Source organism: Accipiter gentilis, chromosome 5 (genome assembly GCF_929443795.1).
Source record: "Accipiter gentilis chromosome 5, bAccGen1.1, whole genome shotgun sequence".
NCBI lineage: Eukaryota > Metazoa > Chordata > Aves > Accipitriformes > Accipitridae > Astur > Astur gentilis.
This window is the reverse complement of record NC_064884.1, coordinates 22,893,380-22,920,855: the sequence shown is the minus strand read 5'-3', so window position 1 is coordinate 22,920,855 and position 27,476 is coordinate 22,893,380. Positions and strand designations below refer to the sequence as shown.

The window sequence follows — 27,476 nt, the reverse complement described above, 5'->3', positions numbered from 1 at the left end:
TCTAAAAGCCACTGCCAAAAAACAATTTAATGGGATTTATAATACACTGAAAGTATCACCACCATGCATTAAAGAGCTGTAGTAATGACTAATTCTAGCCAGGGTACTTATTTTCAACCATTAATGTATTTTCTAACACTCAGGAAAAAGGCAGGAAGAGTATCTTCAGGCTGAAAGCCTGAAGCCTAAAAAAGCTGAGGTGATGGTAACAGATTTCTGTTGCCTGAAGTCCAGTAAAATCAGTCAACTGTCTTTTAGTTATCCAAGAAGAGGAAAGAACTTTTAACCTGATTGAAAAAGTTCAATCTACTCAAACTCACTAAATCACAAAAGGTATAAAGAAAAAAAAGGTCCTTGTTTGAAAATAATCAACTACATACACTAAATACATCATTCCTCCATTGTAATTCTGAGATTGAAACTTATATGCAGGTAAAGAGAAACTGTGAGGCTCGGCTCTGGGTAATCCCAACAGAACTTCTCATTTTTAATTACAGACACCAGTTGGTAGATGTGCAACTTATGCACCTAAAATATTTTAAGGCCCCTACAAACCTCATATCTAAAATTAAAAATGTAAGTGGGATGCATTCAGGATGCATTTTGAGGCTCTCTTTTGGTCAGACATTCCACTGCTATTTTCATTTGCTGTTCTTTTCTCCCATTTTCTTGCCTTCCTCCTCTATTCACTCCCATTCTCAATCACAGCAATGCAGAGAGGTAGGCCACGCTGCTCAGAATTTAATTTCCATGCACAGTATTTCCAGCAGCATCTATTTGCTTCTTCCAGAAAGGTACTTCGCGATTTCATGAAATGAACAAATCTTCAGCTTGGCTTCAGTGTAAACACAGCTCCAGTGACTTCTAACACCTAAACATTTTCCACTTCAATTTTCCTTCATCCTTGAAGAAGGTATTATTTCATGTATTCTACATATGAAATTCAGAAAACCCACTTCAGAATACTGTGACTGCAGAAATGTAAAGCCTGGTTATGTACTTAAAAACTGCTTTTCCCTCTTCTGAGCAGATTGGTGGACAAAATTCCTGTTGACATGGTAATATTAATAAGCCTGAAATTCAGTGTATGTCTGCCATACACAGTGCAATGTTTTGAAGAGATACCTGTGATACCTCTGACAAACTACAGGTTGTATTGCACTGTTCAGCCTAAAAGCCTTGCCTAACTGCTGTGTTCATTATTAATTAATGGCATAACTGTTATTAAAAAGCATTCAAATATCAGGAAATTCAGAATACCTTTTCCCGGTCCCCAGCTTCCTGCTGCTTCGTAGAGGAAATGTATGTTCTGTGTTACTTCTTCATGAAAATAATCACTAACCTTTCTGGTCTTTGACTCATATGGTCCATTATCTTGATATTCAGTACCTGACTTCACTGAAACGCCTGTTCACTGCTGCTTCAATAATTTAGTTCTCCTACACCTTGTCATGTTGCCCATACAATTATTATTTCAAGAGATGGACTCCAGAAGTTTTGAAGTTACATAATAGTCTCACATTCTCATTAACGTAGTGCCTAAGCAGTCATCAAATACAGACGAAGAAAACTTTCTTAATTTATTTTTACAGGCTCAGCTACACAATTAAGTTGCCACTGCTGAACCCAAGACGTAGCTTACAATGCTCCACCTGTTCTGCAGTAACTTACTCTGCAAAGAACGTAAGGTATACCACGTTGCTCTAAATTATCTGCCAAAACAAGACCCAAGTGCAAATACACACACTTGCACTGTGACAGCCAAAGCCTGAATTTCCTTCAGTACCTTTATGCTTGTAGCATGTCCTGCTCCATCCACTGACTTTTCTATAGAGATACCCAAAGCCCCTCCACCATGCAACATGCAGAAAGGTCATCTCTGACACAGGTCTGGATAGCAGGATCCCAATTTCCCGAGGAATGCAGAACACAAAAGACTAAAACCAGGTTTTGCCACAATCCTGATGCCTTTACAGAAGATGGCTAAGGTTCAGTCTGAATAGCGTAAGAGGATCAAGAACCTTATGAAAAAATGCAGCCTTTCTTCCATATATGTAAACCTAATTCCAGGTTCAATCAGCCACATTATCATGGTGTATATTCTTCACTAAAGATATCAACCTCAGAGACACTATGTAATTGAAATGAGAAATTAATCCACAACTCCAGATGTAGCAGCACACCTGAACACTCATTTAGCACAATCTTGAAATTTTTTATGTGCAACTTGACATGGGAAATCTGATTCCTCCAGTCTGCCACTGAGACATACTTTGGTGGCCATGATTACAAATCCAGCAAAATTTGGTATGGTAACTGTATCAACAGTCTGGAAAGTATCACAGAAAATAATGCTTAAAGCTAACACATTTCTGATACATCTCACTAGGATATAAAACAAAAACATCATACCAGTAGTCGTAACTCTCATCCCAGTTGTCAAAATGAACCAGAAAACGATTGTCCACCATGTCTGTTACCGTAGCAACACAAATGAAAGTCGGGTTCTTCTTGTCTACAGCTTCCAGCTTCATCCCGACTCGAAATCCGGACGGAATCACTGTCTACATAGAGAAAGACACTTAATTGAAGATAAATACTATAAATCCAGAAATCTCCCTAGTGTCTGCAATCAATATATTCATGTCATTTCTAAGTTTCCCAATTAGCTGCCCCAACAGAGTGGCAGCAGCCTAATTAGCTGACATAAGAAAGGCTCAAACAGAGACTAGTGGTTTATGAAATAAAAAAGCCCTAAACAGGCTGCTAAAATTAAATGTGTTGGTTTTAACTCTGTCTTCGATAGTCCCTCTGAAAGACTGTGCTAGTTCTACAACATTATGGTGTGAGACACAGTACTAATAACAAGTCTTAAATTTCATTTAATACACCTTTTCTGAATATGCCAGGTCAGATGTTTAAACAGATTAGTAAAAAATTAATGGATTAGAATTGCAGAGGTGAACTGAAGTAGAGATTGTTCTTGAATCTGTTGTAAACATTTTTATCTTAAATTTCAGGTCTCAAGTCTGCAATCACTGAAATGTGCTGTACCACACACATGAGCATACAAGCAACTTTCCACACCATTAGTAACAAGTGAGTACTTACTGCATTCTGGTTTTCAAAAAGCGATTTAGGAGCAGCTTGAGCCTTGCATGCCTTTAGGTATGAGGGCCAGCTAAAATCTTCTTCCTTATATCCTAAATGAGGGTCATAAAAAAAGTGCAAGAAATGATAGGCATGAGACACAACATGTATGCAGGTGATTTGATCATAACTGATTAAATTATTTCTTCCGTCCTGTTCTGAACTGTTTCTTACAACTTCAGAACTGAAAAGATTATGCACTGTTAACCATTTATTCTAATTTTATATAAACTACACTGGGAAAATTTACTTTAAAAGTACTTATCCATTCTACCCCAATATGAACTCAACGAGTCTCTCAGGGAGCACCGGTTTGGATTATTAGAAATTTTAGCAGGACACCCTTTAGAGGAGCTTACAGAGTTCAAAAGAAAGTTGATGAAGCTTTTCTATTTTTATTAGGGCATCTGGTATTACAAAGAGGAATCATGTTCTTTATTTAGGGATGGCTGAGCTTCCTTACCAAAATGTCAAGCTTTCTTTACCCTAACTGAGCAAAATGCTCTGCTTTCTTGAGCTGTACATTATTTGTTTCTTATAATTGGCTAGGACTGACATTTGAACTGTTCCTAATCTTCATCTGGGAGGAAGAATAGTCATATAAATAAAGTGCTAGGCAAGAACTTGGGAGATTTCAGCTCAGCTTCAATTTCACCTTCAAAACAAGCTGAGAAGCATTTCTCACAAAATCACTGCTCTCTATCCCTGATCTCTGACCTTGCAGTCCTGGCCATCAAGCAAACTGAAGGTCCTCAAGGGGCAGAATCTAGAGGGAGCTTAGAAACTAAAATGTGCAATTCTACCAGTTATCAAAAATCAGTCTCAGTAAGGTATCAGTTTTACACTATAATGTCCCTCCCTTCGAACAAATCTTTCCAAGCAGCACAGGCTACAAGTCACCTGTCTGTCTCTCCCCAAGAAAACTGCACCTTACCACCTCTCTGCCTCGCAGGTACCAGCTAACTTCCCTTTGGTGGTCTGACTGACACTCACACAACCAACAAGCTCAGAGCAAGTGCTCTCCAGCTTCTTTTCAGTCTGTTGCTTCTATTTCAGAAACAGCAAATGGCCTACAGGGCCCAAAGCTCTTCCCAATATGCCAGTCAGTCTAAAAAAAAAAAAGTTCCTTCCTCCTACAGACGTTACTATGTCCTCAGGCTATCACTAACACAGCATGACTACTACGAGCTTTAAAATAAACTCCCTGTGTTATATCAATTGCTTACACCATCAATGCCCCAGGACCCTTTATGCATTCACAGTGCAAGCTGAATGAACCTTCTGCATTTTTTAGTCTATGCATATAGCACTTGGAAAGAAACCTAAATGTCTGTTGATAGTTTGCCTCTTCTAGTTTCTTAGAGAAAAAATAAAATAATTCATAATATATTAAACTGCATAAAATAATTCACAACAAAACATTTGTACTTCCAATCTATAAAACAATGCTAAGAGTTGCAAGCAAATAGTCTTTTTCCTTTATTTGGTTGTTAAATAATAAATATAGGAAAATCTATTGTAGTTCATACATTATAATTCAGTAAAACAAGACCAAAACTACTACCAATTTCAGTGAGTGATTGCCTTAACTACTGAAATGTGTCACCTCTTGACTATTTGAAGTGTTACTCAAATATGCCACAGACCACAGCTCTTTTTAACTTTCTGAGAATTTCATATTTTCCAAGGAACTGCAAGTAAAGAATCCTTTAACTTCACCTTCTCTGCATCCACCTTTCTCAGTTTTCATTTTAAATATCAGCTAACATAAATTAACCTCCAAGTCCAAGCAATGATACTTTTCTTCATACTCCATACACTACTATAGCTGTAGACCAGTTGAAATAATTTTTACAGGAATGTGATATCGAGGCTTTAATTTTCCCTTTGTAATTCTAGAGGATACTCAAACCTAGCTCAAAGCTCACAGCTGACAACACAAAACTCCCACCTACTACATGTGTGATGGCATGAGGTACTGGTACTGGGACAAAGTCCATGGAAAAAAATTGGTTCAGTAGATTGTGAAACAGTTTCTGGACAGCATGGGTCTTCAGTCACCAAATGAGAAAGGAAGATCTCTTGCTCCTATCTCATCTCCCAAAAAAGGACCAAAGGTGAATTTGATTTAGTCACTGTAGATATAGAACAGTATTCACAAACTTTATTCTAGATATAGAACAGTATTCACAAAGGCTTTATTAACTTCCAGTCAATTTAAAAACATAATGTGAAGGCTAACTGGAATTATGTAATTTTTTAAGCAGAATAGACTATTTCAGTTGGAAGGCATCTACAATGATCATCTAGTCCAACTGCCTGACCAATTCAGGGCTGGCCAAAAGTTAGAGCATGTTATTAGGGGCATTGTCCAAATGCCTCTTAAACACTGACAGGGCTGAGGCATCAACCACCTCTCTAGGAAGCCTGTTCCAGTGTTTGACCACCCTCTCTGTAAAGAAATGCTTCCTAATATCTAGCTGGAACCTCCCCTGGTGCAGCTTTGAACCATTCCCATGTGTCCTATCTCTGGATCCCATGGAGAAGAGATCAGCACCTCCCTCTCCACATCCCCTCCTCAGGAAGCTGTAGAGAGCAATGAGGTCGCCTCTCAGCCTCTTTTCTCTAAATGAGACAAACTCAGAGACCTCAGCTGTTCCTCATAGGATGTTCCTTCCAGCCCTTGCACCAGCTTTGTTGCCCTCCTCTGGACGCATTCAAGGACCTTCACAACCTTAAATTGTGGGGCCCAGAACTGCACGCAGTATTCAAGGTGAGGCTGCCCCAGCGCTGAATGCAGTGGGATAATCACCTCTTTTGACCAGCTGGTTAGGCTGTGTTTGATGCACCCCTAGACGGGGTTTGCCCTCTCGGCTCCAGGGCACACTGCTGACTCCTATTGAGCCTGCTGCTGACCAGCACCCCCAGATCCCTTTTTGAAGAGCTGCTCTCCAGATAAGAGTAGATAAGAGTCTTGGGTTTTTTTTATAATATAGCAATACATTTTCATCTTCTGTAAATCTGAATATTCTTCTCACTTTGATCTTTCTTTCTTCTTAGGACTATATGGGCTCCTGGAGTAGAACTTCCAACATACAGGTCATGCCTCACATTTCCCACTAATGCCTGTTTTTGATGGTGATAGGATCGTAAGTCTTAGTTTTAACATTCACTTTTTGTTTGTTCACATGCTTTCATCTATGTTGATTTGCTAACACCTGTTTTTGTTTAAAAAGAAACACTACAGAGCTGTATTAATTTTCCCAGAAAAGGTCAATGCAATTTTTACTTTGGGACCTTCAGTGACAGGGAGTTTTCAAAGCTCTCCCCTTCTCTGCTGACTGCAGAGCAACTCCTCTGAAGTGGTTTCAGAAGACCAGGCAGCCTCTGCTGCACCAACTTGTCCCTTTGGTATCCAAACGATTCTTGGCTTAATCCAGGCAAAAGCCCAGCAGTATTACCATGGCAGAGCCCATGATAATTCTGGGAACACATGCACATCCATCCCCCCTCTGCAGGTTTCACCTCTGTGAGACAGGAAAGTGACCTCCTTTGCACACAGAATGAACAGCATCCTGGAACACCATCTTTCTTCTTCCCGTGAAGCCCAGTTTGGTTTTGCAGCTCTGCTCCCCTGCGCCCGCTGGAAACCCAGCACAGCTGCCTGTCACCTCTGCTGCCATGGGGATGGCACACACCCTGCCACAAGGCCTGTCCTGCCCAGAGGCACCGAGAATTACCTGCTCCTTCTGTTTTAATAAACAAGGAAACAAGTATGTGTCAGAAAACATCTATAATAATATTCTTCCTTTCTCATGTCCCCCACAGTCCTCTTCCATCACAATAAATAATCTCCCATCCCTCACAAGGAAAGATGGGACTTTGGCCTTTTGGGAAAGTTACCCATTTTCAACCCTTTCAGAAAACAAGGAGTGAGTCACTAGGCCCCAAAATCCCCCTGGAGCATACCCTCCTTACAACCCCGTCCTGTGAAGCAGGACACTTCTGCCCAAGCTTGCGGGAGTGATTAACTGCAGCTGCACTACACAAAGACTGGAGGAGTGTCTGCTCCTTTCTCAGGCCACCGGGTTCCAAATAGTTTATGGTTTACACCAGGAAGGTCGTAAGTTTGCATTGTATCTGGAAAATGAATGGCTACTAATGAAAACCTTTGAGTTCTTCTGCGAGGTGGTATTTTATAGAAGATACCGTGCCCTATGTCATTAGTGGTATCAGCTTTAGTGTCCGTATGATTTGCAGTGGGCACTAAAAAGAAATCATTATTAAAACATCATACCACAGGAAAACATAAGTATTCTGTCCAACCCAATAAAAACGCACAAAAAGCCCCCACAACCTGATTGGGATCTTTTCCCTCCCCTCAGAATAACAGAACTCCACAAATATCCGTAAAACAAAGGTAGTGAAAGCCCTCCTGCTGAAAAACTAGAAAAAATATGTTTTAACTGATGAATGGCTGTTTGCCCTCAGCTTCCTTCCAATGCATGAGTCTACCATATTGCTTGTTCTTCCCTGTTCCTCTTCCATCCCACACGCAAGCTAGGCTTGCACTGGGACAACAGAAGAAGTCCCATGAGTACATGAGCAGGTTCCAGCAATCACACCATACCTTATCAATGATGAAATGGTTTACTGCTGAGGTGAAGTGACAGAGCCAAGCCATGCAAAGGGCAGAGCACTTTGCAGATCTTGGATAAAAATACCAGAGAACAGCCTTGCTATTCAAAATCAATAATATGTCTTGGGGATGACAGGAGTACATAGCTGTGCAGGATGACAACCAGAACCCTGAGAATTACCATAACATATCCTCCTAACTTGTCTCCCTCAACACCTCTGATAGGGTCCATGACTTTCCTAAGAAAAAGACCTATCCACTGCTTTAGTATGGTGAAAAAAAAATAAACACAAAAGAACAATCTTAAAACCAGAGAAGAAACTGAAGACACTTTTCAGTAAACTGACTCAGAGACAGACAGCAACTTTCCTCCAGCAGTGATAATTCATTGGTAACAAAAGCTTAAGCTTTCTAAACCAGGCATTTAAGATGGAAAAGATGACAAACCTTCATGACATATAAAACTTACTAAGCATGCTGTAATAACATCAGTAACTCTGTATCTGGGGAACAGTCATTTGCTACACGTAACTTACTACTTCAGTGGAGGCCAACCTTCTGAGAAATTCTGATTTATGTTCAAGAAATGGCTATTTCTGCAGAACTACACCCAATGAAAACTCCCGTACTGGAGCAGCAGCACGGAGCACTCCTTCCTGTAGCCAGAGTGGAGCTTGCAGAATGCTCAGAAGAGCAGCACATGCTCCTTCATACTCCTCCAAGGCTCAGCTGCAGAAAGGCCACCCTCTCCCACACTGGCAGGCCCTCTGCCTGTACACTTTCAGTAGCTTTACTCTCACCTTCCACGCCCCAGCAGTTACACCCACAGTTTTAGAATTCTCCATAATGCATCCTCTTGACTCTGTACACTCATCATTTTGCAGCCTTTTGAAACCATGTTATCCTACCCTCAACTCTGTATGTCAGAACACACATTCATTTATTTCTCACTCTCCTGCCTTCAGGATTTGCTCCCTTCATCCCCACATATTCTCTTCCTACCCCAAAAGGAAGCCCATTTATTCACGGCACAGTTCAGTGCAGATATACTACATCTGCCAAAACAAAGGAGTTGCATAATCTGAACTAGAATAATTAAGCAAGCAAATTACACATATTCCAACACGTGTATACCATTTACATAAGCTATGTACAAATTATGCTTTCGGGCTTGTAATCTTACCCTTTTTTCTCCCCCATTATTCATTCGTTCCTCTTTTGCCTCTATTTCAAGCTTACTCTTTGTGGCAAGAGCACAATCTTTATTAGTCTTTGCCAACACATGTACAATAATGGTGATCAATATCTAGTAATGAAAATATTCTAAGGCCTTCCAGTAAAGGATTCTCAGCTGCCTGCAAGACCTCAGTTTAAGCATACATGTCACCAGTATGCTGCCATTTTACTTGCAATAAGCATTCATTTGGGGTCTAGGTTTGTTGCTTAACTTTCTTTCCTAATACCTTACAAATTACTCTTACGGTTCATTTTGTTTTCTTGTTTTCTCTGAATTTCCACTGAATAAAAAAGTTAGGATTTGAACCTCCAGATTTTAGTAAGACTTCAAGTAGAGTTTAATTTGCCATGTTCAAATACTCTGACTAGATGAACAAAAAAATTTCTGTCAAAAAAATAATGATAGCATTACACAGATAGTCTTGAGCTATGGAAAACACTCACATTTCAAACTAAACAATACCTTTAGGTGGATGAAGCTTGTGACCTGTTTTCTCACACCATCCAACAGGATGAATGTCTGAAGAATCAGCGTTCACCCAGAAATCGTAACAATCTGGGTATCCATCAAAATGGAGCCGTATTCTGTAGCCACAAACCTAAAAGCAAGAATATACAACATACAACACTATGTTTTAAGATATTTTCCCTACACATAACAGCTTCTGTTCAGTAGTATGTATAACAACAGTGTGTTTTCAGTCAGCCTTTTACTTCTGCTCAAGCCAACACTGGATGAACAAATTCATTTGATAAAAAGGCAAGAATAAAAAAGCAAAGCTATTCTCAGTCTGAGTGCCTCCTCTTCTGGTGAAAAGAGTTAACTAAAAGCTGGATATTGCCATTACTGTTCAAGAACTTGAGAACTGTTCAACCCAACATCAGAATAAAACAGAAACCTTACAGAACAGCATGAATACATCTGATACAATCATGGTCAAACTGCAGATAATGATGCTCTCAAGCTATCCCAATTAATCAATATGCAAGAGAGCACTCAACAATACCTATGTTCAACAGGCTCTCCAGAGACATCCTGAGAACTGTCACTAAAGAAGGGAAATCAGTGGAGTATCCCCCAGAACTTTATTATTCCATGAAGTAGTAATTTAACCACCGAGAGGAAAACAGGACACAATCCCTCACTCTGTACAAAAGTTCTCCACATCTTCCTGAGTGCCAAATACCATAACTTTCCTGCAGTCATCAATGAAAATCTCTTGACATCAAGGTCACCCTATTTTATACTTAATTTATACTCTGTCATAACTTTCAGTCTGCCATCTCAGAATTCTGTGGAATTCAAGACATCCTGCAGTAAAACATGATCCATCACTTAGTGCCAAGCACAAGGCACACAGGAAATACCCAACCACTGACACACCATCCCCAAGAAAATGGAAGAGATATCCACAGAAATGGGATATGACTATGGGCCATGAAGAGATCCAGAAATAGGAACATAAAAGCGTAATATAAACTGCAAAATTACAGCTGCCTAGAATACCAATGATACAGAGCAGAGTACCTACCTATTCCTGTTTCCCCATTTTAATTCACAAAACAAAACCAAAAAAAGATCCTTGGTAAAAGTATGTAAAAACTAATGCAAGGTATGTTTGAAAGACATACAAAACGTAACTGAGAAATGGGTTCTCATTTATGCTATTAAAAGCAAAGAAGCTACTCATCAGAAAAATTATTTCATCAACTGCAGCAAAAAGACAAACTGAGTTTATATTGTATACTAACTTGTAGAATTTGCCAATACAGGCAATTTCTGAGGCCATCAGCCCCCAAAAATTGTAGCACAACTGCAACACAAAAAAGTATTAGGTATTTGTATCAGTGAATGGGACAACTGCTATACATCAGTTGTCAGAGTTTTTCTACTTATTTTCTCTTTTAAATATAAACTACAGGATTACAGAAAAAACACACATCATCCAACTAGTGTAATACTGTTTTCAATAGGTGCATATGTTAAATATATGTAAATAGTCACTGCTGCATGGCACTGGATATAGTCTTTACATGTCTGTCAGGTAGATTTAATACAGCATTATCGATTTAAAAGCCATCTTCCTACATAGAGTTTCTGTCTGCTTGTCAGGGAAGAGCAAGCACTTTCAGCTGTTGCTGTTTTGGTTCAGTCTCTCCTGTAATCCTGCACCACGGCTGCTTGCAGCCTTTACTTACCTCAGCCACTGTGAGAACACAGTATATCGACTGGTGCTCGGGATCCACACCCTCCAGCTTCATCCCGACTTTGAATCCATTTTTGTTGTACGGGAAAGACTGATACTGCAATGGAGAACAACAGTTTCAATACTTCTGAAAGTATACCAGAGAAAGACAGAATATCTTTATGAGGAAAAGAACAACGATTATTTATTATTCATGTTTCTGTAAGAACTAATAAATCACTTTAAGTTTCTCATTTTTAAAAACAGACAGCGGAAAAGAAGAATTGATGATTGTTCAAAGAACACATTGATACTAGAATGACTTAAAACTTCAAAGTATGTAAAAAAATTATAAAGAATTAGCAAAAAAGTTTTAATCAAAGGAAAGAAGATGACATGATTTGCCCTCAACTTTTTTCACTAATTGTCAATAAAACATTCTAACAATGTAATTATTTAGTTTTCAGCCTGTACAGTGACACTTTGACACCTTCTTGGTGGTCATCATTCCTATAATAATCACAACAATGATGCCCTATTTTTGCCTTTTCATTTCCACATCTCAGGCCATCAAAGATGAACTATAAGGCAGAAATATGAAACATTGTTTGTATATAGGGATAGCCTCTTTGATGTTATTTTCTCCTTTATATGTTGAGTCCAGATCAACTAGTATTCCAGGAATATTTTTACATCACAGGAACATGACTACCCTTGTATCACACTAAAACGAACCCGAAGAACATCTTTCAAAAAACAGATAGTGAAAACAAGACGAAACAGAATGGATGTTTTCAACCAGAAGGCATCAGCGTCCCATGCATCATGCTTCCTGCCCTCTGTTAAAGAAGGAAGCAAGCTACCAGATATTAAGGATAAATTGGAGGGATCATCAGAAAAATAACTGACTAAAACTGAAGAGGGTTTTCCACGGGTTAACAAATTCACAGCCAGACAGTTTTTATGTCCCAAATGGTTACAGACAAAACACAGGAGAAGCATCTTATGTACTCCCCCTTCCTTCTGTTCCTATCTAAAAGCTACACATGCTCCCTAGCCATCTGCAGTACCTTTGCAGTCAATGGAAAGAGAAGGGTACCAAGGGAGGTACTCAGAGGTATCACCTACTTGGAAGGAAGGGAATCCTCTCCTTGTTGGCTTTGGCTGCAACTGGTATAACTGAATAATAAACCCAGGAGAAAAAAAAAGCAGTGCATGGCACTAGAGCAGGAATATGCAGTCAAGGGGAAGGGAAATGGAGAACAAGACCAGTTTAAATCAGCCTAAAGTGGCCAGCTAATAGTGCCACAGCTCTAAGTCCCTATCTAAAAGTAGCTTAGCTCACTTTGTAGACCTCAGTTAAAAGATCAGAGTATCCGAATGCAGTACATGCATTTGAAAAGTTATTTCATCCTAACATCACCACACTTAATATCTTTATTATCAATGAAAGTTTAATGAAGTTACACTATGCATAATTCTAGATACTTCCTCAAGAGGAACATAAAAGCAGAGCATTTTTTTTTTTAAATCAATAAACTGAAATTTTAAAATTTCATCCTGGTGCACAGACTTGCAGTTAATGCCATCTATATCATAAATACCTTACAGATAAAAAAATCTCAGTGGGAAACTGACATACTAGAAATAATGACACATTGAGGATTGGTCACCAAAAATGTAACTGAGATTTTGCAAAAGCAAGCACAAATAAAATTACAAAGAAAGGAAACAATTAAAAAGTCACAGATCTGTTTATTCTTTCATTATTGTAATAAACATTACTGTACAAACAGTACAAAATTTTACAAACAATACACTAAAAATGAAGCAATTATCACACAGGTTATTTCCTGAAATTTAAGACATGAATTATCCACTATTCTTCCCAATGTCAAATCTAAAACTTCTAAGGCAACACAATCTTTAGTTTGGTTTCTGTTACAGCAAAGTAACAGGCAACTTTTAGAAGACTAGTAACTTCAATACTATTCAGCAGATTTCAATTTTGTGTATTATTCTCAATACATCACCCAAGGTAAAGCTAAGACAAACTTAGTAATCACATATTATCTTTACAACAAACGTTTAAAGATACTTTGTTAAGGACAGATACAAGAACAAAATAAGAGTAAGGGTAAAAGGAGTCAGCAGAGGAGCAGATGGCAGACCGAGGATTAGAAACATTTATGTATGGTACAAGAACATACACAAAACCCAACAGATTACATCAGGGGAGATGGAGATTGGAAAAAACAACACTCAAGGCTCAATAATTTTGTTTTACTGGAACAGTAAGTGCTTGTCAGTCACAGCCTAGAAATTACTCTAAGGTTTAAGTACCAGGAAGTAGCAAGGACTCTCCATTATCCTGACCATTCCTAACTAAGAGTATGAAAAAACACCATTAAGAGAAAAAAAGAGTAATTCTCACAATCCAAACAGAAATCAAAGATTCAAAATTGCTGGTCATGTTTGGGCTTTCTTTTTTTTAATTTTACTGTTCCTGTGGCTTGCTTGTCCATCTGTAAAATTGAGAAATACTATCTGGCCACCTCCGAGTGTTATTAAGAATTCTCTCTCCACTACAGGTTTTAAGTACTGCATACTAAATAAAACCCTGGAGTTACCCAGAGGCTAAAGACTTTAAAAGAAAACATTATGTAAGATGCACTGAATGAGAAAGGTGCGCTGTGGAGAAAAAATAAAGGAAACCATACACCATCACATAACTCCAGACTTTACCACCATGTGCAGTGCCCAGAAAGGCTGGTATATGCCTGTGTGCCACAAGAGTATTTCACGGAACTTCAGAAAGGCAGAGCAATGATTTGTAAATCTACATTCCACATGCAGACACTACTTATCCAGACTTTTTTTCTTGTTAGTTTTTCAAGCACAGAGGGATATAACTAAGGATGGTCAGGTAACTGTTGTTCTTGCACCTACAAATTTATGGATTAGGTACATTGCAATCCTAGTTCTTTACTTTTGTACCTCAGTAATGTCTAAAAGCACCAATTAAAGTTCTGCATCACATGCACATGTAAGCTGAAAAGCTAATTCCTGCACAAAAGATTTAATAGTTGAAGTATAAAGAAAACAGAAGGAAATAGATGCAAGAAACAGACTACAAGTAAGAACAGAATTAGCAAGAAATAATACCAGATATACACAGAAGTACAGCAGCTGAGACACATTCACATGTTTCGCCAGGTTTTGCAAGAGAACAGAACAGCATGGAAGCTTTGTGGATTTGCATACAGAGCTCTCTTCCAAGCAAGAGAGACAGCACTAGTGAAAGCACTGAGATGACAAATGACAGAGTACTGTAGCAAAGTACAAGCAAGAGATGATTATGTGACATCCAATCAGATGACAGGCAAAATCGCAACAAGCCAAACTAGTATCTGACGTAGTAACAGAATATAACGTCAGCAGGAGCTGCCAGACGGGTAATATAATCAAAGCAACAAGCCAAAAGATGATCTTTCTACCACCTTTCTGAACATATTTAAAGAGAATGATAAGGCATGAAAAAATGAGGGTATGTATCAGATTTTTAGCTTCAGAGATTAGAAGAAAAGGCTAGAACTTGCAGATTTTGGAAAAGCATCTGCTTTCTGTAGTCTCAGTTGACAGCATTCATCTACAACTACAGAATTCTCTGAAAAAGCAGAGAAAGATAACTAATTTCACATGTCCCAACTATCTTGACAATTGCTGATGGATAGCATTGTTTTAATCATGTAGGTTTTCCCCCAGAGAAGTGTAAAATCTTCAAATTATTTCATGATCTTAGGTGGTTGACTGATTTAAACTTTAAAAGGTCATACCTCTTTAAAAAGCTTAGTAGGTACTGCAACAGCCTTTTCTTCCTCTAGATAGGATGCCCAACACCATGCTTCCCTTCCTTTAGAGGGTACAGCTGTAAAGAAGCACACAATAGCAAAGGAATTCTATAACTTATCTTCTCAAGAAAAAAACCAAAACAATACTTTGAAGTTTATAATATACCTATCTCAAATCTATATTTTATTAAATGCATTCATGGTGTTTCTCAGGACTTATTTCAGGAAAAGTAGCTCTGTAGGTTTAATGGTACCAGGAACATAAAGGTTGTTCATTTTTCAAGCAGGGGGATATAACCAAAGATGGTCAGGTAACTGTTGTTCTTGCACCCACGAATCTATGGATTCTGTACATTGCAGTCCTAGTTCTTTACTTTTGTACCTCAGTAACATCTAAAAGCACCAATTAAAGGTCAGCATCACGCACACATGTAAGCCAAAAAGTTAATTTCTAAACCAGGAACATGAAGGCTCCTGGTTTGTATAGAAAGGTTTCTAGCAGTTAAAATCTTGATCAGTAACAAGAAAAAACTCTTTCAGGTGACAAGAACAAGTTACAAAGTCTTGCCCCCTGTCCCTTTTCCCTTATTGCTCATAAGAAGCATTAAGACATGCAATTTGCAGATATGTAGAAAGATCAGTTCAAATCACAAAGTAGGTCAATATTTTAATTTTTTTCTTCCAGAGAATTTCTTTTCCTGGTAAGCATTTTCAACTGGATAGCATTTGTAACATGTTTCTTTAATTACAGTTGAAACACTTTATTCTTTAACAGTATTCAGAACGTTTCTAACCAACTCCAACACTTGGTAGTTTGACGGGTTTGGGTGGAGAGACAGTGATTTAACAATAATTTCTCCAAGCATTCAAAACGGTCACCAGTGCTTTTTTCCCCCCCCATCATGTTATTAGCTTATAACAGAAACCTCCAGTTACACGTTTGTTCACATAGTATGAGCACTCACATGCACTTGCATAGTAATTGTAACATTGGCTACAGTCCATCTTAATACTGGCTGCAGTCACATCAGTGAGTAACAGTTTTTAGGCCTTGAAAATAAGGCACTAACTGCACTAGCAAAAGCCAGGAACTTCAAAAACAGATGGCTTGTGAGGCTGGCCATGTACATTATCTACTTTCATACACCTCCACTCTGCTCTACTGATCTTCACCTAAAATGCCTCCTCACTTAGCATTTCAGACCATAAACTCATGCTGCCAGGAGGATTCCTCACAGTCCACAGTATGACTCTGGCCTGGTCCTGATTGTGGGCTACTCACAAGAGAACTAAGTCCCTTAAGTAACAGTCTGGCTAAGCATTTTTATGATTAAAACATGAACCATAACAATAGCGATGCCAAACTCCCCTGAAGAAAGCTGATAATGTAACCAAAAGATAACGAATTTCAGAATGTCAGCAATCGCTCAACACTATTAAAGCACATCCATTTTATTTGTGATTTACCCCGTTTTTATCTATTCCACTTAAGAGATGTGTTGCTCAGCACAATCATACACAGTCATGTGCTTGGTTATAAATTGGTCTTTTATACCATATCTCTTGTGCTGAACTGGCATTTTCCCAAATAAAAAAAAAACAGACAAAATCTGTACAGATCATTCTGCACTGGACAGCAGGGATTTCCATAGAGCATTGGCTTTGTGCTCATATCTCACACTTCTTATCACCTCAGCTTTGGAAACAACTGTAGAAATAATATATATACTTCAGGAGAAATTCTATCTTGGGAGGGGGATCTTCCATAACTTTTATATGTTGCATCTTCGATCAATATTTGATCTGCCTAGCATGCAGCTGAGCTACTTGAAGCTCTGTGCTAATTAGCAGCCTGGCAACTTCTGGTAATGGCTCCCAGTCTACCAGAAGAAACACTTTGGAGGGCAAGATGTAAGTTTGTGCTTGGTTGCACCACTGAGGTATGATAGCTGCTGATTCTCCAATTCTTCCTAGAAGTACCTATCATACAAATAGCTTGAAAAAAACAGCACTCATTTAAAATATGTTTTATTATGCTGCTTGATGTGTTGTATGTCCCTTTGGACCGACTATAGCAACTATTCCTGAACAGTTCCATAAATGTGTCTATTTCAAGCACATACTATAGATACAAAATTGACCCCCAAGGAAACAAAAGTAAACTTTCATGTCTGCCTAGTACATGTCTTTCAACATCTGGGAACTCACTGGGCTTGATTCCCTTTAATACTGGCACTCTTTAGAGGGATGGAAAAAAAAAACCCCACCCAAAAAACAACCACCCTAAAATGTGCATCAATTACATTTGCACTCCCTATATCCTGCTCCACACTGCCAGAGGTATATAAACTGGCTCTCTGTAAAAGATAATCAATCTCCACATGATGGGTCTTTTCTCCCAGTTTTCACTTGGCTCTCTCAGTCCTTCAATCCTCAAAACTTAATTGCCGTAAATAAGACTGGCACTCTCTTTTTACAGAACTGAAAAAAAAAGTATCCAATAAAGGAATACAAACTCAGTGAAACAATGCTGACAATTCACAATAAGAGATGGATATGACCTAAAGAATTGATAGTTGATATTTTTGTTTCATAATCTAACTTACTTTGTTTCAAAACTGTTATTTCTACTTTTCTTTTTCTCCTGGCTCTCTGTGAGACTCTCAAGATCCTTCCTTCAGGTTTGTCCTCCTAAATAAAAAAAATAAAAAATAAAAAGTACAGTAACCTCATTAGTTCAGAAGTCTAGTACAGTAAAATGGAGACACCCAAGGTTTAACTGTGACTTCATTTAAATGGCTACTGACATAGCTCTCTGTCATCTCAAACAAACTTGCAGACGTCCAGTAAAAATATAGCAAGCCATCAGTGACAAATCACAGCAAACACAGTGAAAATGACAGACAGAAGGACTCTCAACATCCAGCACTCAGGCAGCCAGCCTTGTCTTAGCCAGGGACAGATCACGAAGCCTTCACCAGGCCTCACTGAGCCGGAGATGAATAGCAGTATCTTTGATATGTTCATGCTTCCAAAATAATTTAAAGGAAAACCTCTCACAGCTTTAGTCTGCTTTTTTCAAATGTACAACTGCTTTACTAAATATGAAATGGTACTGATCCTTTTTATTTATTTCATTGTTTGTGTATTAACAGTTTCGTTAGCACCTGAAGAGATGAACAGAGTTCAGTACTCATTTGGGAGGGCAGATGCATGGAGGCAAAGAAGGTATCCCCCGACTTCTGCCTAAGATACTGCTATGCAGTGAGCTATGAATTCCCTTCCGACAACTCTAGTGTCTTCAGCGTTTTGACAATTCAGCAGTTGCAGAGCTCTCCCCTTCTCCCTCAAAACTGCTCCTCCCGGCAGTGTCACAGCTATTGGGAAGAAAACAAATATTGCAGGAAAACAAACATTATGGGAAGGCACTGTGATAAGTTTACTTTAAAATGAAGAATAAATCCGAAAGGAAAAAACCAAAAGGTGCCCCAGAGCACATTACACTGCAACACAAACCAAAACCAAACCTTTAGCTATGATTTTCCAAGACAAATTACACTAAGAAAATCACAAGTATTATCTTAACTATAATGTAGCATTCTTTGTAAATAAATTTTACAATTTGTCATTTATTCATGTGCAGAGTTACAAAGTAACAGGTGTTGGGAAATATGCATTCCTATTTTTCTATGCTGAAGACATAGCAAGGCTAGGTTAGTATCACTTTTCCTTTAAATTCTTTTTGTTCTGTTCTTAAAAAAGGAGGGAAGAGGAAAAAACCAGTTCTTGTAAGTTCATTGTCAATAATTACAATTTACTGATGAGGCATAACTAAATTGGTAAGTGAACCAACTACTTATTGTGACTCTGATAGAGTGATGCCGTCACTTCTCTGTGTAGACTGATGAAGTTACTGACATCACAGTATAAGGCAAAACTCCCACTGAAATACTCGCAGGAATGGGTGTATGATGCATACTAACAGTTTCATCCGGATTCTCTTTCTTCTCCCCATTATCACTGGACTCTTCTTTGAGAGGTAACTTTGCTTTTCTTTTCCGAATGCCTTTGGAATCATCTTCCCCATTGCATTCCACGCTGGGCTTTTCCTCCTTTGGTTCTCTATTACAAGAGTAACACAATGACACAAAGCCAATATTATTTCACTTCTCATATTCATAAAACAAGTAAAAAGCAAGTAAATCTGAAGGTCAAGCATTTGTAGGTCCCAGGGTATTATACAAAATATATTCTTAGAAATACTACTGAAAATTACATCTGTCAAGAGAATTAATCTGGAAGACACACAATAGCAACTACAAAAGGAAAGCTGTCAGCTTAACGCTGAACAAGTTCTGCATGTTTTAAACACTGTGTCTTTTCCCATGTAGCATCAAATCTCAGAGAAGCAAACTGTGAAATGTTTAGGACTACAGGGCAGTTTACAGAAAGGAAAGCAAAGGTAACTGTTAGGACTGACAAATCCAATTGGAGAAAGCTGGTATGTGACTGTACAAATTGCTAAACAAGCAATCAGAACAGAAAACTTAGAAGCAATTAGCTAAAAATGAAGGAGAATGCACAAAATCATAGATGTTAAAAACTGCCATAATGCACTAATATGCAATACAGAACGGACATACTAACACAAACCTTATTTTATGATGAGATGAACTGCACTAGCTGAAAGAAAAGGAACTAAGAAACTACAGCATGCTTGTTACCACTCACTGTCATCTGTAACACAGTTCTTGCACTTAATTATAATTAGCTTACCACACCAACCATCTCGTTACTGATTATCTTAATTCCAATGATTATGAAACAGGGTGGGAGTCCGATACCAATCCATACAACCCATAGACTATTTTACCACTCGCATCTTAGAGCAGAACACGGCACACTGAACAAAGACGACTGTCTTCAACATCAGTGTTAGACAAAACCAAATGTTAACACACTTACATGAAAAACAGTGAAAGAACATTATAAACTGACGGAGGCTCACCAAAACATGGCTGCTTAATATCTCCCTTTGCCCCACCATTAACATTTTACCCCACCACTTTTATCTCATGCCACATTTATGCCAAATTCTTTGTTTCTATGCTTTATAATAGCACCTACTTGTTTTTCACTTGCTGGGCACATTTCTGGCTGCAAAATTTCCCTTCAGGAACAAATTCTTCTATGGTACCATAGCGGTAACAGTTTTCACAGAAAACAAGTCCATCCATTTTTGCAGTTTCCTTCAACCTTGTGGGGATCCCTGTCTTTTCTGAAAAGGCTGCACAATGAAAAAAGTAACTTCACTTAAGGTAGAGGTGATACATTTCCAACCACCCTCAGCAGGCCTTGCCAAGCAAACAGAAAAATGGAAGTCACATCACCCTTGTTAGAATGAAGAACTGGGAGTTACGTGTCTCTATGGGGTCCATATTCCTGACAAGCAAGCTAGATTTTGATATTGCAACATGAGAGAGAAGAATCCACTAATTTCATGCTTCTGTCATCAGTGGCACATCGACACTGCTTGATGTGGCTAGTCATGGAAGGAGACAATTTTGTGACAGGCACTGGACTGACTGCCCACAAAGTCATCACTGCAAGGAGTCCATCACCTCATCTCCTGCTGACATGCCTCATTTTTGACCTATATATAGGGTCATTTGGGAAAAAGGCTGGGGGGGGGGGTGTGTTATCTTTTCATAGGTGAACTTATTTCTGGAAGTAAATCACTGACTACATTCTACAGTCTCTCACAGCAGTAGTTCTTGCTCAACCTGCCCGAGGTCTACCAGAAGTAAAAATAAAATCACTAATTTGTAACAAAGAAATTTTCAAATACTAAGTTACTCACTCATCCTAAGCTACAATTTCCCCACACGAGGCCTGTAGCCTAGGAGAGGATGCCGTTTCTTTCACTCATAGACAAGTATGAAGCACTGTCAAGTTCTCCAGGTTCTAGAGCAGGTCGTTGACTTTGCACTCCCCCAAAAGGCAAATTTCAAGTCACAAACTATTCCTTTTGCTTGAGCACTGTACTGTCTGTGAAAGCGGAGTCAAATGAACTCTTGTGTGCAGACCATCTCCACCAGAAGAATATGTAATTTATGTGCTGTATTTACACTCCAGTCTCAGTAGTGGTTCAAAACAACCATTTCTTCTCATGATGGAAAATTTTAGCAATATTTTTATTTGAGGGGAGCATTAAATTAATCAAGGACAGTGTAAGGTAGTAGTAGGATGATTATTTGGTATGTTTATGTGTCCATAAGCACACTTTAATTCAGTAGCAACAGTGGTTTTTTTTCAGGTTTACCAGACCATAGTGGGTGAAGTTGTATGCTTTACTGTAGATAACTCTGATCTCTCAGTCTAAGGAGAGAACCTGTTGCGCTACTATGCTATCACACTGTTGCCACCGTCATCACAGATACGAATCTTTAATAACTATCATTGCCTTGGAGACAGACATACAGAAAAGAGTACCTGTGATCTGAGGCTTCAGACCTCATAGCTGAAGCTCAAACTACTTTCCCACTGGTGTAAATGTTTCATCTATTCACAAAAGTCACATGACAATTAAGACTTAATGGTGGGGGAGGAGCAAAGGAAAACTTTCATTGACTTTGCTTATCATGCTTAAACTGATGATTATTAAACCAAAATTTTGAAGTCTGCTTTTTGAAGGACTTACAGGATGCATATTTTAAAAGGAAATTGATAAAATGTAGTATCAACAAGGAAAAAAACCTAGGCAGTTGTAAGTAATCACAAAACCAGTTGTGATATTCTCTTTCATGCTACTCCATCACTGCCGGAGTCAGTGTATCAGGATTTTCAGAACTTATGACCATATAAACCCCAATTTTCTTGAACAAAAAGAAAGGTGTTTCCTTATATCAGCATTTTAAATCCAGGAAACACCTTATTTGGTAGGAAGACACTACAAATATTAGAATTTTATCATTCAAGATAAACATAAATGGTTACTACACACTCATTTTACTACTGTAAAAAAACATAGTCAGCAGGAGCAAGGCAACAGTGCAGACATACATCAACATTGGTGGTAGCAGCTGAGCAGCAGCCAGTATCATGTGAAAGTGGATTACAGTTGTATTGGCTTTGTGTGGCAAGGTTTTTGGTAGCGGTGGGCGGTTACAGGGGTGGTTTCTGTAAGAAGCTGATCAAAGCTTCCCCTGCGTTCAAGAGAGAGCCTATACCAGCCGGCTCTAAGACGGACCCGCTGCCGGCCAAGGCTGAGCCAATCAGCGACAGTGGTAACGCCTCTGTGATAACATTTTTAAGAAGGAAAAAGAAGTTGCAGTGGGCACAGAAACAGCAGCCGGAGAGAGAATGAGAACATGTAAGAGAAACAACTCTGCAGACACCAGGGTCAGTGAAGAAGGAGGGGGAGGAGATGCTCCAGGCGCCGGAGCAGAGATTCCCCTGCAGCCCATGGTGAAGACCGTGGCTGAGGCAGGCTCTCCCCCTGCAGCCCATGGAGGTCCACGGTGGAGCAGATATCCACCTGCAGCCCGGGGAGGACCCTACGCCAGAGCAGGTGGGTGCCCGAAGGAGGCTGTGACCCCGTGGGAAGCCTGTGCTGGAGCAGGGTCCTTGTAGGACCTATGGCCCCATGGAGAGAGAAGCCCACGGAGCAGGTTTTCTGACAGGACTTGTGAGCCTGTGGGGGACACACGCTGGAGCAGTGTGCTCCTGAAGGACTGCAGCCTGTGGAAGGGACTGCTGGAGCAGTTCGTCAAGAACTGCAGCCCATGGGAAGGAACCACACTGGAGAAGTTTGTGGAGGACTGTCTCCCATGGGAGGGATCCCACGCTGGAGCAGAGGAAGGGTGTGAGGAGTCCTGCCTCTGAGGAGGATGAAGCAGCAGAAATAACGTGTGATGAACTGACTGTAAACCCCATTCCCGGTCCCCCTGTGCCACTGAGGGCGGGGGGGGGGGGGGCGGGAGTTGGGGGTTGGTAGAGAATCCGGGAGTGAAGCTGTGCCTGGGAAGAAGGGAGGGGTGGAGGGAAGGTGTTTTGAGATGTGGTTTTATTTCTCATTACCCTACTCTGGTTGATTGGTAATAAATTCAGTTAATTTTCCCCAAGCTGAGTCTCTTTTGCCTGTGACAGTAATTGGTGAGTGATCTCTCCTGTCCTTATCTCAACCCACAAGCCCTTTGTTATATTTTCTCTCCCCTATCCAGCTGAGGAGGGGGAGTGATAGAACAGCTTTCGTGGGCACCTGGCGTCACATACAGCCAGGGTCACAACAGTATGCAGTACTTCAGTCACAAATGAACTGCAGGCAGGTAGTAAAGTCTGTGGACAGTCTGTAGAACCAGCTGAACAGAAATAACATCTAAAAAAATCTCAATAATTTTCAAGTAAGAAATTAAATAGAGCGAAAATACTGATTCTAAACTTAGAAAAAATTACTATTAGAAAAAATTGTGTCTGTAATTGAACTTCAGATGTTTAACAGTGGAATTATTTCCTTTTACCTTCAAATGCATTTATTTTCATACTTACTCACACCCCAAGAAACAGGTAACGTCATCAGAGATACTCTGTGCATTAAAGCAAGTAAGTTTTGGTTTTTTATTTTGGGGGGCAATCTTTAAGAAAAACTGATATGTTAAACAAAATACAGTCTACCACAGAAAATGTTTATTGCCTCTTAACTGACCTTCTTGAGCAGTTGGAACCATCCAGGTTGTGGTAGCCGTTGCCTTTTTAACACTTTCCATCTCAGTTTCATCTGTAATCACTTCCAGGGCCCCAAATTCATTCACTCTAAACTGTAAGACAAAACAAATAGCACGGAGTATAGTAAAAATTTATTAATACTCTCTTATGGCATCGTCTTCTATTCACCAAGATAGTTTTTACATGGTGTCCTCACCATATTATCTATTTTCTGTGTGTTTCTGCTTATCCCCAAGGAACACGAAACAAGCCTTTCTTGTCTCTATCAAGCAAAATGCAAACTTAGTTATCTAAAAATATTAATTTGCATAGATATTGATATAGATGCCTCCACATGCAGATCAATATCTAACCTACACACAAGAATCAAAAGTCATTAAACAGAAATTCATGGAAAAATCTCCTAACCGTATGCTTGTCTTTGCCAGCAAAATAATGCACTCAGTCACTGAGTGTTTTTGTTGAGGAAAAGGGAACTGAACATTGAATACAAATGCTTCACAGAGTACAGAAATTTCAGCATCCTCCAAAAACACAGTACTTCTCTGCTGTGAAGTGCACATAAACAAACATCTCAAGGCAGTTTATGAGCTGTTTAATTACACGCTGAACGTGATATTACTGTCAGCCAGAAGCAAGGCTCAACAATACCCCACCTGCTGTGCTTACACAGGAGCACCGCGAGTTATACCATCCTGCTGCCAGCAGAAAAGTGTCTTCCAAAGGCTATAATGATTACAGCACTACTTCAGCTTCCCAGTCACTACTTGGTTTGCAGGCCCAGCTGGTTACACAAGTTGAACTCAAGACTGTCTGTGATGGTCTGCTCTGAGCAGCGAAGGGGTGTAGCTCTCTGAGCTTTGCCACAGAGGACAGGTCTGGAGTAGTGAGGGGCCCTCACCAACTGAGATCAACAGGAAAAAATTACGCCTGACAGAGTCTTTCAAAGCTCTCCAGCACCCACCTGAGAGAATATTCCTTCAGGGCAGTGCATGAGGCCTATTTCTTTTTCTCTGGTCAGGCAACTTTACCTTGGGAAAATGAGAAGGTGAACAATTACCTGGCACTACATTGATCTTCTCTGCGCCTCTGGAGGCTGCAGGATGAATCACCCCCACTCACTTTGGAACCTGCTATGGTACAGTACTGAAAATAAGACATCCCGACTGAAAGCAAAGGTCAGTCCCATGACATACATACCACAACAGCATGCTTTCATTAGTACGGTTCTCCCAGCCTCAGCATTTGCAAAGAGCCACCAAGTCCTAAGGAATGTGAGCAGCTCAGAAATATTAAGCTGAGGGGTGGAAGGGGAAGAAGAGGAAAACCTCACACAGTCGTATGACTTTTGGAGCCAAGATTTTTACTTGAGGTTACTTATGCTCACAACAGACACGCAGTGTAGACAAACTCTTGATAAATCCATCCTGACTGAAAGTCCAGGAGTTCAGCTTTGAAAGGCAACCAAATGCAGTAACATCCCATGCTCATACTCCAGTTTGTGGACAGACATTCACGCTGTTCCACCCAAAGAAAAGCACTGGAGTTACCATTCAGAAGAGGATCCTTGTGTCTTACGGCCGACTTACGCAGCCAGCCGGATCCCTATTTTGGTTGAGCTCATTTTTGTTATTTGTGCTTTGCTGCCTCTGCAATAGGTGGATGCCAGAGGGAAAACCTTGCTTGCTTCCAGGAGCTCTAACATCTGCAGCAGCTGGCTCAGCAAGCAGGCTGTGAGCACAGACTACAACACGGTGCTACAGCCCGCCAACCTACAGGTCACAGGGAGGTTACTAACCAACTTCTGGAAACACTCTCCTGCACCTTCATACAATATCAGCCGGAACATCTGTACACCAAAGTTATTTCTGAACGGTCCAATTAATACCTGGGATATTTCGGCAGGATCCGATTGATGTTCAGCCCTGACACTATACATAAGCTCCTCCTCCACCGGGGCCTCCTGTGGGACACAAGACATCACCCTAGCCAGCGCAGCGGCCTGCCAGCCCTTCTGGCTTCAGAGGGCTGACTGACAGACATCAAGTGATGAAAGACAGGTGACTGCAGGGAAGGCTGCTCCCCGTTACCCTTTCACTGGAGGCTGTTCACGGCAGCAAGAACCGAACCATTAAGGGAGCAACTCTTCAACAGTCGGGCCACCATGCGAAGAGGGGCTCGGTGACGGAGAGTAACCACTTGCTATTGCCTCAGCAGGCAGGAGGGCACAACGCTACTAGGCCGCTGCCCCATCTGACCTCTGCATCTCCTGGTTTTGCAGGCAGCCTCCCCTGTATCAGTGTCAGAGGCCTCCAGCTCCTGTTCAGACACAAACTTGAAGCAGATACGTCTGCTTTTGGTCACTGCTTCCCCAGCCACAGCTTCAGCATTACTGTGCACGCTGAGCTTTCCGTAGCTGACCAGAAAAATGCCTCAGACCTGGGGACTCATACTCTGGCTTTAGCTGGGGAGGAAAAGCAACAAAAAAATTTGTGACAGAGGTTAATTGCTTAAGAACAGGATAAACAGATGTACAGAGCAGCATGCTGCACGAAGTCATCACAGGATAAGAGCTGCCAGAGCTATGTGCCAACTAGTGTCTACTGTTGGAAGCACGACAGAAAAGGATCTCGATTAATGTTGGTTTATGTGTCTATGAAAAGATTCAATGTTTTCGTAAGCCTCTTCTACTTAGAAAGCAGGCAACAAAAAAAATTAAAGATAGAGGTCCTGTCATAATATTTCCTCTACTTTTGGTGCTCCAAGCTAAAATATAGTAAGAGCAGTCCTCCCATATACTTTCCCAGGTGTCTTGACAGCCTGGAAGTTCACAGCAGGTGATACAGAGGGAAGGAAACAGTGTCATTGAGCTAACTTCCGAGGACAGATCCACAGCTTCCTGAGAAGTAAAACTTTGGTTTTAAGTCACAACAGTTCTTAAGTAAATAAATAAATTTGCATTGGATGAAGGGATTTTCCTTAAACCTGCCTTCATTAAAGCAAACAGTAAAATTCCCATTGACAGAAACAAAGTCAGGCCATTATCAAGTACTTTTTATATAATCTCACAAAGAAGCCCGATTTTGGTCACTTCAATGTTTAAAAGAGAATAAATTATAGAGCTTGTTGGGTATGAATTTAATCCACTTGACTTTTGTCAAATGCCTGTTTGCAAATTTTAAGTTACCTCTTATGAAGATAGTTCTCTATCCCACCCAATGGAGCCAATGGTCTTAAAACATCAGAAGGCAAAGAAGAAGAGGAGAAAGAAACCTCAACAGCTTTCACGAGTGAACCCACAGAAAGATAAACAGGAATAAATATAACATTTGGATAAAAAATTTCACTTTCAAAGTTTCACGTACAGGTGAGCAACAAGGGCAAAAGTACACATTTTCAAGTTAATGCAGTTCTTTTAACACAAATATATCATAAACTGAGTTTGCTGGATGAGTCCAACTGCTAGTGGGTAAATATACAACACACAACTTATTTAGCTGCCTTGTTTAGCAGTTTCCACAAGGATCAAAGGGGAATTAAACAGCAGCTTCCATCTAAATATCATTAGATTCCTTCCACTCAGAGTTGAGATACATTTTCACATTCTCAGGAAACGATGCCCAGATATACTAGACTTCAGCTTATATGGCTGTTAATTTAATCCCCAGGAACATTTTAATATTCATTCAA

At 39.9% G+C, this 27,476-nt stretch overlaps 1 protein-coding gene across 9 annotated transcripts in view; it reads right to left on the bottom strand.

Moving 5' to 3' along the window:
* The window catches only part of L3MBTL3 (L3MBTL histone methyl-lysine binding protein 3), an 86,462-nt gene that overhangs the window by 39,683 nt on the left and 19,303 nt on the right, over positions 1-27,476 (bottom strand). For all 9 annotated transcript variants that reach the window (XM_049801469.1, XM_049801472.1, XM_049801470.1 and 6 more), the window contains exons 3-11: positions 23,767-23,878; positions 20,190-20,349; positions 19,046-19,184; positions 17,669-17,753; positions 15,048-15,139; positions 11,225-11,329; positions 9,489-9,624; positions 3,112-3,203; positions 2,413-2,564 (exon numbers count right to left, since the gene is read on the bottom strand). In XM_049801469.1, the coding sequence (XP_049657426.1) occupies positions 2,413-2,564; positions 3,112-3,203; positions 9,489-9,624; positions 11,225-11,329; positions 15,048-15,139; positions 17,669-17,753; positions 19,046-19,184; positions 20,190-20,349; positions 23,767-23,878 (1,073 nt within the window). The remainder of the gene's footprint in view (positions 1-2,412; positions 2,565-3,111; positions 3,204-9,488; positions 9,625-11,224; positions 11,330-15,047; positions 15,140-17,668; positions 17,754-19,045; positions 19,185-20,189; positions 20,350-23,766; positions 23,879-27,476) is intronic.